Consider the following 13588-nt stretch of genomic DNA (forward strand, 5'->3'; position numbering starts at 1 on the left):
GCAAGAGATGCAGTCTACTTTGAAAACATCTTTCCTTTCAAATCTAAAATCTCAGAAAATCCCAGATCACTCATTCCTTCTGATCTTCCATCTTCCAGTTCTTTTCAACCTCTTGATATTGAACCTCGAAGAAGCAAAAGAGGTAGAATCGAAAAGAATTTTGGAGAAGACTTCCTTAGCTTTCTTGTTGAAGGTGATCCAAGCTCATTCCAAGAAGCAATGGATTCACCTGAATCTCCTTTCTGGAAAGAAGCCATTGATAATGAAATTAAATCTATCATGGAAAACCATACTTGGATACTCACCGACTTACCTCCAGGCTGTAAACCTGTAGGTTGTAAGTGGATATTCAAGAAGAAACTTAGTTCTATAGATAAATTTAAAGCTAGATTAGTAGCTAAAGGCTTTACTCAACAAAAGGGCATTGATTATTTTGATACATATTCTCCTGTAGCCCGAATATCAACTATCCGAGTATTACTAGCCTTTGCTGCTATCCATAAGCTTATCATACATCAGATGGATGTCAAGACTGCTTTCCTGAATGGTGATTTAGATGAAGAAATCTATATGCACCAACCTGAAGGCCTCATTGCCAAGGGTCAGGAAAACAAAGTCTGTAAGCTTGTTAAATCTTTGTATGGTCTTAAACAAGCTCCAAAACAATGGCACCAGAAATTTGACAACGTCATTGCACAATATGGCTTCACTGTGAATGAATACGATAAATGTGTCTATTCTAAAGTGATAAACAATGACTATGTCATTCTCTGTCTCTATGTTGATGATATCCTTATCTTTGGAACAACACTTGAATTAATTTCAAAGGTTAAGGATTATCTTTCCAAAAACTTTGATATGAAAGACTTAGGTCTTGCAGACATGATACTTGGAATGAAAATCTCTAGAGACACTAGAGGAATATCTTTGAGTCTTTCCCATAGCATTGATAAAATGCTAATCAAATTCAACTTTCATAACTCTAAACCTGTTTCCACACCTTATGATTCTTCTATACCTTTGAAGAAGAATGAAGGTGAACCTGTCTCCCAACTAAAATATTCTCAGATGATTGGATCTCTTCTTTACATATCCAACCGAACCAGACCTGATATAGCTTATGCTGTAGGGAGACTGAGTCGGTATACTAGCAACCCTAGCAAAGATCATTGGTCTGCCTTAGAAAGAGTATTCAAATATCTAAAAGGCACAATTGACTATTGCTTGACTTACACTGGTTACCCTGATGCTATAGAAGGGTATAGTGACGCCAATTGGGTCACGGATTCCAACAGTGTAAAGTCTACATCTGGATATGTATTTCTTTTTGGTGGTGCTGCTGTATCCTGGAAATCATGTAAGCAAACAATAATTGCCAGGAGCACCATGGAATCTGAGCTAATTGCTCTTGATACTACTTGCACAGAAGCCGAATGGTTAAAAGATCTTCTATCTGAACTTCCTTTGGTCCCTAAACCCTCTCCTCCTATTTCCATTCACTCTGATTCTAGATCTACCATAGAGCTTCTAAAGCAAGTACATGTAAATAAAAAACATAACAGACATATTCAAATAAGATATAAGTCTGTACAACGCCTATTAGGAATCTAAACCTGTTTCAACACCTTATGATTCTTCTATACCCTTGAAGAAGAATGAAGGTGAACCTGTCTCCCAGCTGAAATATTCTCAGATGATTGGATCTCTTCTTTACATATCCAACCGAACCAGACCTGATATAGCTTATGCTGTAGGGAGACTGAGTCGGTATACTAGCAACCCTAGCAAAGATCATTGGTCTGCCTTAGAAAGAGTATTCAAATATCTAAAAGGCACAATTGACTATTGCTTGACTTACACTGGTTACCCTGATGCTATAGAAGGGTATAGTAACGCCAACTGGGTCACGGATTCCAACAGTGTAAAGTCTACATCTGGATATGTATTTCTTTTTGGTGGTGCTGTTGTATCCTGGAAATCATGTAAGCAAACAATAATTGCCAGGAGCACCATGGAATCTGAGCTGATTGCTCTTGATACTACTTGCACAGAAGCCGAATGGTTAAAAGATCTTCTCTCTGAACTTCTTTTGGTCCCTAAACCCTCTCCTCCTATTTCCATTCACTCTGATTCTAGATCTACCATAGAGCTTCTAAAGCAAGTACATGTAAATAAAAAACATAACAGACATATTCAAATAAGATATAAGTCTGTACAACGCCTTTTAGGCAAAGTTGTGATCTTGGACTTTGTAAAGTCTGAGAAAAATCTTGCTGACCCTTTGACTAAGGGATTATCCAGGAGTGTGGTTCTGGATTCATCGAGGGAGATGGGGCTAAACCCATAAATGAGGTCACTGACAGCGGCAACCCAACCCTTATTTGGAGACGTAATCCCAATGTTAGTTCAATGTGGTAGAAACAAGCTGGACAAGTGACTCTCGTGTGGAGCATCGACCTAGATATATTTATATATCATTATGTAGCATTTGCTACTACCCCTTCTCTATGGTGACAATGCTCTTATGATACAGCTGGCTAGGCTGAGTTTTACTCTTAATAAGTCCAACGCGTGTATTGTGGGGGGTATTAAATAAACAGCTGTAGTACCCTTTGAGGACTTACCTACGTGAGAGGAACCGTGATGGCCGCGGTTGGGGGGGGCAGGGCTGACCCCTAGAAACTCTCATGAGTAGGTTTTTTATAAGAATGGCATTTAACGCTCAACCCGCTTAGCTCAATAGATGAAACGTATTGTGTGTGTTTTTATCAATACCTGATCCAAGGGGTCTAATTCAAGGCCTAGTCCATTATGTCCCTCAGATGGCGATAAACTCACTAAGAAAAGGTTCAAAGCCGAAAGCTACCTCTCCCGAATTCACGATACGAAAGGTTGCCCAACCTACATTTATTTTGTGATTTATTTATTGATTTATTATTTTCAGTCAATATTGCCTTTTGGGGGGACTGTTGGATGCTTTGTTCATGAAAAGGCAATTTTGCCTTTGTGAATAGTCCCACATTGAAAAATAAGATGAATAGTATAGGGTATATAATTNCGCCCGCACGCCACGCCCACCTTTTTGCTTCTCAAGCCTTTATTTTTGCACGTTTTACACATTTTGTAACGGCTGCATACGGGTAACGGAAGCAATAACCGTTCATAATGGTCCCTTGGATTCAGCGGGGGTTACACCTTTCATCACCTATAAAAGGAGGCTTGGAGCTCATTCAGAAACACACCAACGAAGAGGAAAATCTCTACACTCTCTTCTCTTCTCTACTCTTATACCTCCAAGAAAAAATTCGGCTACATATTTTCTATTCTTTGGGCAACCGTTTTCGTCTGAGCATAAGCTCTGTGACTCACGCCCGAGTGCAGAGGCCGGCCGATTCCGGGGGTTTTTACCGCTAGGGGAGAGAGGACAAATTGCGCCAGGGCGATAGGCGGGTCCTTAATCTTCTAGGGCAGTGTTATCACGACTACTCCCGATCAGGCCTGAATTTTCTAACTCTTGAATTTGTTTTTATATTTTATATCTCTGTTTTGACAGCATCTTTCCTAGTTTCTGCTTTGATATTTTGTTGCGATGTTGATATTGTTGTGGTAAGACCTGTAATTTCATGTACATTTGTATTATGAGTGGTCGTGGATTTATAAGGTTTACAGAGTATTTGCAGAACACTTTATATTTTTGATTTTATGAATATTTCTTATGTGATAAATTAGTTGTATGGGCCTACTTTCACCTCGATCAGAATGCACTCACTGTACTATATCTATGGTGCATGCATAGTTCTCATTGTCGAACAGTTCATCATATGTGGAGTTCACTACATGATAATATGAATTAGTGCAGCCTTCCTGGTTGTTTTGGAATGGATTCTATAAGTCAATCCTTGGTAATAGTCCGAGAGATCTGACGATTGGGTTTTCTTTCGGGATTCGGATCCTCTCCACTACAAAAAAAATAGTGGAGGGACCACTACATAATCACAGCCATTGATTATCTAGTTGATGGTTATGATTTTTTCTTTTAGTGCAAATTAGGAATGAGTGCAATACACGGGGGTATAGTAAGTGTTAGATTTAGATTGTATCATAACCGTCTATTAAATAATCAACGTTTGAGATTAAAAGTAGTGGTCTCTCCACTACTTTTTTGTAGTGGAGAGGATCCAAATCCTTTCTTTCGACCACTTTTAGTGTTGGCGGTCTTACGTACGCTAGCTCTCGCCCAATCATATTAACAATAGTAAGTTGTAGCTCATTATCATCAATCTCGGTGGCTCTTCTCTTGCAAGACTTCCTCCTCTTTCGTTGAGTTGGAGTGTGATCCCCAACTAACTATTCAAAAACCGAAGTTCTTGATGGCTATATGTTAGACGCACAACATGATCTATGCGAAGTAGATCATCAATCTTGGTGGTCTTAGCTTTTTGGCCCTGAGGGATCGATGATTTTGCTTATATTAGACCTAACCAATGGTTGGCCTTGGATCTTTACTGGGGGTGGGGTGGTAGCTATCTATTCAACTATCTTAGCTTGATAGTAGGCGCTTCTTCAAGCACACTATGAAATCATGACCTGTGCCCTTCTTCTTTCTGAACTCTAAAAGGAGCTGCTGTTGTTGTGTAGTGAGTGATGCAGCGGGTTTCTTAAGTCACATGGGGCTCTATTCCTGCTACAGTGTTATCTAAAACTATATGAGGTTCATTGCATGCGGTGGTTGTTGGAGTTATATAATAAAGATAACTTAAAACTTGAGTTTGTAGAGGAAAAGAGGAAAAAGTTTAGTCCCACATTGGAAAAGAGATGGGAAGATAGGCTCTTTATAAGTCTTTCTTTTCTCTCCTATGCCTAGAAGAAAACAAAGGTTATGCTCCACACCACACGCGCGCGCGCCGGCCGGGCTCGGGTTCGGGTCGGGTGGTGCGCGCACACGACCTGCGGACACGAATGCCACTCCGGATTAATGGGCCCTTAATCTGCTACATTTTTATTTTTTGCTAATTAAAAACCATGATTAACATTTATAACATGATTAAATACGTGATTTAATTTTGTAACAGAAATATTTTATAACGGCTAAGATTTATTAATGTGATTAAAAAAACGTGATAAATATTTTGCGAATTAATTATGTAACGGAAATATTTTGATTTTATAACGGCTAAGATTTATTAACGTGATTAAAAACGTATTAATTACGGCTTATGAGTAACGGCTGTTTTAACCCTATAAAAGGACCTAAACCAAAGAGTTTTATACAGTGTGAAAAACACAACGTATTCTCTCTTCTCTCTGCTATTTCTCTTCATATTACTATTGTTACATTTTTGGTTCCCTGAAAGTCACGAAGAATTCACAAAGTCTTCTTGAAGCTCGTGCCGACGAGAAGGAGGTCACCTGACCGAGGGTCGTTGTATCTCCAGGAACTTTTACCGCGTATCCCTGTACGAGAGTGGGCAATTAGTTTCTTGGGACAGTGCTTGCACGCCTCGACCATCAGGCCGTATTTCTAACCCTTATTTCTTTTTGTTTGAATTATTTCTTACATCTGCGTTACAATATTAATCCGTGATTATCTGTTAATTATTAAATTGCTTAAACTGATTTTCGTTATTGTCTAAACAGCTAATATTCCTAACAATCCAAGAAACTAATTGGTGCTGTTTAGAATAGTATCATGATTAGCATTCTGAAGGAATATAGATTTTAAATAAAAAGAAGAGCCTAAAAGACGCTTAAAGTGAGTCAGAAAACCCAAATTTTAGAAGAATCTATTGTTGGAAATTATGGTTAAATCTAGAATTATGATGTGCTGTAATTTTAAAAAAAAATTCAGTTCACTGCTGTGCGTTTGAGAAACGCTGTGTTTAAAGCAATATTTGGCCTACTCTGGTGCAATGATCCCAAGGCTAAACTGCTTCCAAGAGCAGCAATACAGTACTCTGGTATGCACCAACCCAGTACTGTCAAGATCTCTTCGATTTATAAGACCTTTCGGTCAAAGCAAAGATCTCAATCTCAGAACCTTTTGGTTCAAAACCTTTCGGTTTAAGGGCAAGTTCCTACGGGCACAGTTTCTGCAGCAGCAGCACAACAACAACAATAACGTTGATCCGACGTTCGTTTTTCCAAGCTCACGTGTATATACCGACGTTCGTATTTCACGCTCGCAAGAGTATGTTCATGAGCTGCCCAAGGGCGCTATTTATAGGCCTCTAAGGCCAGCTCAAAAGTCACCCACAATTAATATGACTGTTACAATTCTCAATGACAATTAAGATTGTAACATCAATGCATTAAATTACTCTAAATATTGTTGTAAATGTTGCATGCAGTAACTCATTAATACGAGACAATCAATGGACGCGTTGCTATGAAACGCGAGGGTCACGTCTCATCAAATCAGACAAATCTCATTTGACAAACGAATGTCGTCAAACAGGTGAACCTCGTATGACAGACGAACCTCGTCGAACGAGCGAACATCGTCAAACAGGTGAACCTCGTATGACAGACGAACCTCGTCGAACGAGCGAATATCGTCAAACAGGCGAACCTCATATGACAGACGAACCTCGTTGAACGAGCAAACATCGTCAAACAGGCGAACCTCGTATGACAGATGAACCTCGTCGAACAAGTGAACCTCGTCAAACAGGCGAACCTCGTTTGACGAGCGAACCTCGTCTAACTTTGAGAACGCTAGGGTCACACCCTCGTGTGAATATGTAGCTCATCCGCATGCTACGAAGCAGCCTCCGTGGTGACCATAGTGGCAGCCAACGTGGAGCCAAACAGCGCCACATCGCCCCGATGCCTCCGTGCGAAGTGCAAAGTGCACCTAACAAAGCGCCACTTAGCGCCTCAGCCCGATTAGCCCTGATCCACGGCCCACGACCCACGACCCACTAGAACTTATAAGGGATTAATTCAAATAAAATACTTCTCGGCTTGCCGTTGGCAAGCCTCGAACAAGGAACCTTTTGAAACACCAAAACATTAACTTTCCACTTGGCTACTAAGTATTTATGAAAAGTAATTGTAGTTAATATATATATAGTTGAAAACTCATTTTGGAAAGCGGTTTTGACCAAAAAAATCCAACAATCCCCCACAAGTTTTTAAACTAGTGTCATGTTATGGTGCCATCGTTTCAATCGTTGTGCTTTCTTGTTTTGATGATGTTTAACAAATAATTTACGACTAATATTGTTTGTCTAGTGTTTGTATTTATCTATTTATTGTAGACAAACAATATATTGAAGGTTGAATGGATTGCGCTTCAACGATCAAATCCAATGGAGGTTGGCGGAATTGTGGAGTGAAGCCTATGCAATTCAAGTTGAAGATCCAAGTTCTAGCTTCATCCGTGAGTTTACCAAGTCAAGCTTATTGAAGATCAAGATCTTGCTTGGGTAAATAGTTTAGGTTTTATATTATGTGTGTTAAGTACCTTAAGCTCAATATAATATACACACACATTATATTGGTTTCTATGTGTGTGTGTGTATATATATATATATACACATTTTTGTTTTTGGTTTCTATGTATATGTAGTTATACATATACATATATGTTTCTATGTATATATATAGTTATATATATATACATACATAGTTTTAAGTTTTCATGCTTATAAATATGAGATTACATATTTATTATTGTGTTTTGGTTTAACTATATAGACATGAAACAAATTTACATTCATATATATAATCATATGTTTCATACTCTATTTTGTTTAAGAATATATTACATAGAATATGCAATTTTGAGAAAATATTATATTCTTGTTTATGGACTTAACAATCACGATATACATCTTTTATTAAGTCTATAAGAACGTTTGAAAATGTTTCAAAGTTGTGTTTATGTCAAAACATCAAATTTCATGTATATCAACTTTTCTTGTTTTGGACATATTTTGCAAAATGCTGATTTTTCACAAATGGGAAATGTAATTTGAAAAATTCTTTTTATAACATGTTCTTTTACATGTTTATATACATTTACCAAAGTTTTATTATTTTTCAAAACGTGTTTAGAAATTTTTGGAAATTTTTAAAAGCATTTTTTTGTCAAGTACTTTTTTTTATTTTTATTTTTATTACCATTTTTTTATTTTGATTGAGAGGTTTGTGTTGAGGGCAACGCGCTGCAGCAGGTATTAATTAGGTATTTATTTGCCAAAATGTATGTTTACGCAGAGTGCTAAAAATTATTGTATGAGTTGAAATAAAGCTCAAAAGAGCTTGTATGGTTACCTCTCTTCGTTTTCTGCTTGTTGGAGTCTATATTGATTTAATTGTGTTTTATCCTAAGCATGAACTCTTCTCGTGGTATCTTTTATGGATAAAACATGAACTAAATAATTTTAGATGTTATAATTTGCTTGCATGCACCTTGTTCATCAATAGATGGATAGATATTGTAAATCAAAGGCATGGTTTTAATCGTTATTAAGGTTTGACAGATAATGATTCATAGTTTTTCTTTTGCCCTCATGATTTGAACACTTAGCGTGTGAGGTATTGTATATGATCTGGATGAGCGTTGAGTTGGTGCTGCCGATCCTTGGAGGATTCTCGCAGTGAGGGGTAGTGCATCGGATTTTCGATGGTTCTGGCGCCAGGCGTGGATTTCAGTTTTCATTTGAAATGTTTTTTTCAATCGATTGCTCAATGTTTTTTCGGCATCTCGTCTATGATTTGCATAAAATCTAGTAGCAATATTGTTTTTATGAGACGCTAATTTTCATCGATATCATATCTATTGTGTGTGCCAATTACATTCATGATTTTTATGTTCAATGACTTAACGAACTTTTTGATAAAATTGATGCAATTTTAATTTTAATTGTTTTTGATTGTTTGAAATATTAATTTTCATGGCTTTGGAATAATTTTGTTATTTCAATATTAAGTCGCTATGTAAGCAATTTGTCTTAATGATACAATACGTAAGTGTTCAGGTGTTGGTATCGGTTTTTGTATGTGAGTTGATAATTAGTGCCGTCTCCTATATATACTGTTGTTTAGCCTGCACCATATGAATGGCCCTTAGCATTTCATTTCATAACATTCCTAGTGTGGAATTTTGATAGAGGGGAGCTTTTTTTGCCGTATACTTTGTTTTTATACAGCTGCACGCTAATGCTAATTTGTGGGGGGCTTACGGCTCTGCTCTGCTTTTATTGCTGTTGCTCGGGGCGAGCATTGCTTGATAGTGTGACGCAAGAGGGAGAAGCCAAGTCATTATTTGTTATCCTTCTTGTGATTGCTTTCTAGGCTAGTTTTAGTGCAAGTGATGATTCATATTATGTATATTCATGGTAATATGCATGCATATTATATATCTTTTGTGTAAGAGTTATTTGTTATTTATCAAAAAGGGAGGGAATTGCTAGGCGTCTCATGTTTATAAGGCCTACAGTCTAATCTGTTTTGATGAATTTATAATATATATCGGCCCTAAGCATGCGTTTGTTCGTCTAGTGTTGTATGTATTTATTAGTGTATTTCTAGAGCAAACATCGATCGTTGCGGGTTTGGGGTTGGAATTGTGGGCCTACACGATCATATCCATTGGACGGCTGGAAGGAAAATGGGAGATGAAACCCGTCATTACTTCAAGTCAAATAGCGAGTTCGTGCTTCATTACATTTAGTCGCAAGGATGGAGATTGTCCAAGATTGAGCTGTAGCGAAGATTTTGCATCTTGGTGTAAGTTTGTTTGGAGTTCATACTTTTGTAGTGTTTAATACTTAGAGATCGAAATTATACACACACACAAACAGGCACATAAGTTTCTTCATTTTGATTGATTTCCAAGTTTAGGCTGTCAGGCAATGAAATATGAAAGCAAGTGGAATATAGGCTAATATACAGCTCATGATTTGTTTCATGTTTATATGTGCTTAAAATGATTTCATATATTTAAGTCAAATTTAAAATCAATAAAAATCATGGTTTATTCTGCGAAAATTATGTGTTTAAATAGATTAAATGAGCTTGATCCACGCTATGTTCTATATCTTTGACTGCGAAGTATAATTAATGCTATTTAATAAACGAAGTTAATAAACTTGTTTGAAATCATTTTGTCAAAGATGCATACGTGTTTATTGAGGATTTCGTATTTTGACAGTGGGAGCGCAGTAGCTCTGCGGTCGACCGCCGTCCAATAACGGCTAGTTTTCTGATTTTTCCAGGTGTATTTTCTGAGGGCCTTTTGGTCATTTTATTTGGGGTTTTTGCTGATGTTTTGGGTTCCTATAAATACCCCCTTGCTCTCATCTTTCAAATACAACTAAGAAAATGTTTTAAAGAGGTTTAAGAAAGTTTTTAACAAGGGTTTAAAGTTTGTTAGTGTTTGTTTAAAAAGCTTTTAAGCATTTAAGAGTTTGTTTTGTGAAGATAATTTCACAAGGGCTTGAGGAGATAATCGTTGGTTTGAGCTTCAAATCATCTCTCTCTCACTCTTGTTATTTATTGGAGAAGTTTTCTAAACTCAATCTAGCTTTACATTTTATTGTTTGATCATCATTTTATTAAGCTAGTGTTTATATTGAGTTTGGTTAATTTTATTTATGAACAATTTTTTGAAACAGACCCATTTTAAATTTTTTTTAAAACCGACCCTTTTTTTATTTACCAAAACCGACCCGATTTTATGATTAGCAGTCTAATTAACTTCCTAAACAGTCGGGGTTGGCAACCCCGACTATTTAAGATATTAATTTTTAGGGTTTAAGGCTTCTAATTAGGGTTTAACACTCTCCTAAATAGTCGGAGTTGGCAACCCTGACTGTTTAGAAAGGTAATTAGACTGCTAATCATAAAATTGGGTCGGTTTTGGTAAATAAAAAAAGGGGTCGGTTTTAATTTTTTTTTTGAAATGGGTCTGTTTCAAAAAATTGTTCTTTTATTTATCTCTTTGTACAAACACAATCATTGAGCTTATTATATCTACATACATTGTATAATTTGGGTTGTGGGATTGTGTGTCTTAAAGAGTGAGCTTACAATTCGTTCTCACTCATTGTAGAGAGAACAAACACTTTGTATTTGTGCTTAATTTGTGAAGATCATTTTATAATACACTAGTACACCAAGAAGAGTGTGTGGTGAGAGACGGGGTCGTCCCAAGAGGAGTGGGGTAGGTGACTAGTACACCAAGAAGAGTGTGTGGTGAGAGACGGGGTCGTCCCAAGAGGAGTGGGGTAGGTGGTAATGCCTAGAGAGAGGTTGTTCGTCCCAAGAGGAGTGGGGTAGGTGGTAATGCCTAGAGAGAGGTTGTAATTCCTAACACTTGAGGGAGGCACGGGCTAGAGACCAATACTTAAGGTGGAAGTTAGTGTAGTTACATTGTGAGTGTTGTAAAGTTTTCGGTTAGCTAGAAAACAGTATTGTGAGGTGTAAACATTTTTCGGGTAAGCGTAGAAAACCCGGTGTGATAGTGGAGATCTCCTCGAGGTGAGGAGCGGGGACATAGGTCGTGGGGACCGAACCTCGTGAACATATCGTTTGTTTGTGATTGCATTGGCGTACTTATTTTTATGTTCATATCTTATATCACCTTTGTATATTGCTCATTGTTTATATAACCCACTATCTAGTTTAGTTTGTTTACCCTTGAGTGATTTGTATATACTTGCATATATCTCATAGTATATCTTATTGCTAGGATATATCGCTTTGTTCATATTACATAGTCTTGCTCATAATTAGTTGTATATCTATCTTGCAAGAATATATTTGTTAATAAGTTTTAATTGGTATTTAAATCAGATTAGATTAGTATAAACCCTATTCACCCCCCTCCCCTCCTCTAGGGTTCTTCCCTAGTGGCATTAGGGTCTTACATAGATGTCGCAAGGACTTGAATCCCCTTTAGACCAACTGAATAGAAGATAGATACATGGTGTCGCAGAGACTTAAAGGGCGGTTACATCCCAAAATCCCTTATAAATAGCTAAAAATTTAGCTTAGTTTTGGGCTGCTTCAGATCCTCTTTTCGGTAGCAAAGATGAGATCTTTTGGGCAGATCATCAAGGGAGCTTGAATCTTTTAGAGATCAACATTTTTCCTCTGCAACCGAAGGTCTTCTTCAGCAACAGAGATCTTTAGAGCTTTCACCCTTGTCTTACAAACCGATTTTCGGTTCAAATCAACTCTTTTATAGAGTTTTAAACTCATTCTAAGTTTCTAAACTTGTCAAGAGTTCTGTTCAACTTGCCACGTAAGTTCTCCATGATATCAAATCCAAGAGGAATAGACTTTATTCCAACGAGGTGAAACATCGGATCGTTAATGAGAAGCAAACTCGACACGAGTTTCGAGGGAGACATCTCATCGATACCAGGAAGAACCCAGTTTTAAACAAAGAGAAGTGCCACCGTCGATTCCTTCTCTCTTTTGTAAATCGGAAGTCCGATAAGAGAAGATTTGTAATTTCTTTTTCTAAGTTTGTTAGAGGAAAAGAGAATTGTAATTAATTCTTTTCCTAAGTCTGTTAGAGAGAATACTACAAATTCATTTTCTTAATTTTTTTTCTTTCATTTTTCCCACCAAATAGTAATTGGGTACCTAAGCATGTTTGATTTCAAAACACATTTTAACATTTTCGTTTTCATTTCTTATTTTTAGAAAACGTGTTTAGAAATTTTTGAAATTAAAAACATTTTTTTGTCAATACTTTTATTTTTATTTTTATTTTTATTACCTTTGATTTTGATGAGAGGTTTGTGTTTGAGCAACCCTCCAGGTTTATTAGGTATTTATTTCCAAATTATGTTTACCGAGTGCTAAAAATTTTATATGAGTTGAAATAAGCTCAAAGAGCTTGATATGGTTACCTCTCTTGTTTTTCTTGTTGGATATATTGATTTCATTTGTTTTATCCTAAGCATACTCTTCTTGATCTTTATGGATAAAACATATAAATATTTTAATGTTACTATTTGCTTGATCACTTGTTCATCAAAGATGATGATTTGTAAATCAAGCATGTTTTAATGTTATTAAGGTTTAGATAATGATTCATAGTTTCTTTTGATCATGATTTGAAATTACATAGGTGATTTTATTTGATTGATTTGATTTTCATTTGGAATTTCATGATTATCATGATTTTCATGGTTCTCGTGATTTGTTTTCATTTGAAATGTTTTTTCATGATTCTCATGTTTTTCATTCTCTTGATTTCATAAATCTATACATATTGTTTTTATTGAGACATAATTTTCATGATAATATATCTATGTGTGTGCTCAATTAATCATGATTTATGTTCAATGACTTACGAACTTTTGGATAAATTGATCAAATATTTTAATTTTTTTGATTTTTGAATATTTAATTTTCATCTTTGGAATATTTTTTATTTATATTTAAGATCCTTGTAACACTTTGTCTTAATGATACATACGTAAGTGTTCAGTTGGTATCTTTTGTATGTGAGTTGATATTAGTCCGTCTCTATATATATGTTTTTACTCACATATGAATGCCTTAGCATTTCATTTCATACATTCTATGTGGAATTTTGATAGGGGGAGCTTTTTTTCCTATATTT

General features: G+C 36.3%; 1 protein-coding gene across 1 annotated transcript in view; it reads left to right on the forward strand.

Moving 5' to 3' along the window:
- The window catches only part of LOC109821262 (2-hydroxy-6-oxononadienedioate/2-hydroxy-6-oxononatrienedioate hydrolase-like), a 96588-nt gene that overhangs the window by 6736 nt on the left and 76264 nt on the right, over nt 1-13588 (forward strand). Inside the window, exon 3 of the mRNA XM_020387444.1 lies at nt 3554-3606. Coding sequence (XP_020243033.1) covers nt 3554-3606 — 53 coding nt within the window. The remainder of the gene's footprint in view (nt 1-3553; nt 3607-13588) is intronic.

The sequence above is a fragment of the Asparagus officinalis genome, chromosome 8 (genome assembly GCF_001876935.1).
Source record: "Asparagus officinalis chromosome 8, Aspof.V1, whole genome shotgun sequence".
Classification (NCBI taxonomy): Eukaryota; Viridiplantae; Streptophyta; class Magnoliopsida; order Asparagales; family Asparagaceae; genus Asparagus; species Asparagus officinalis.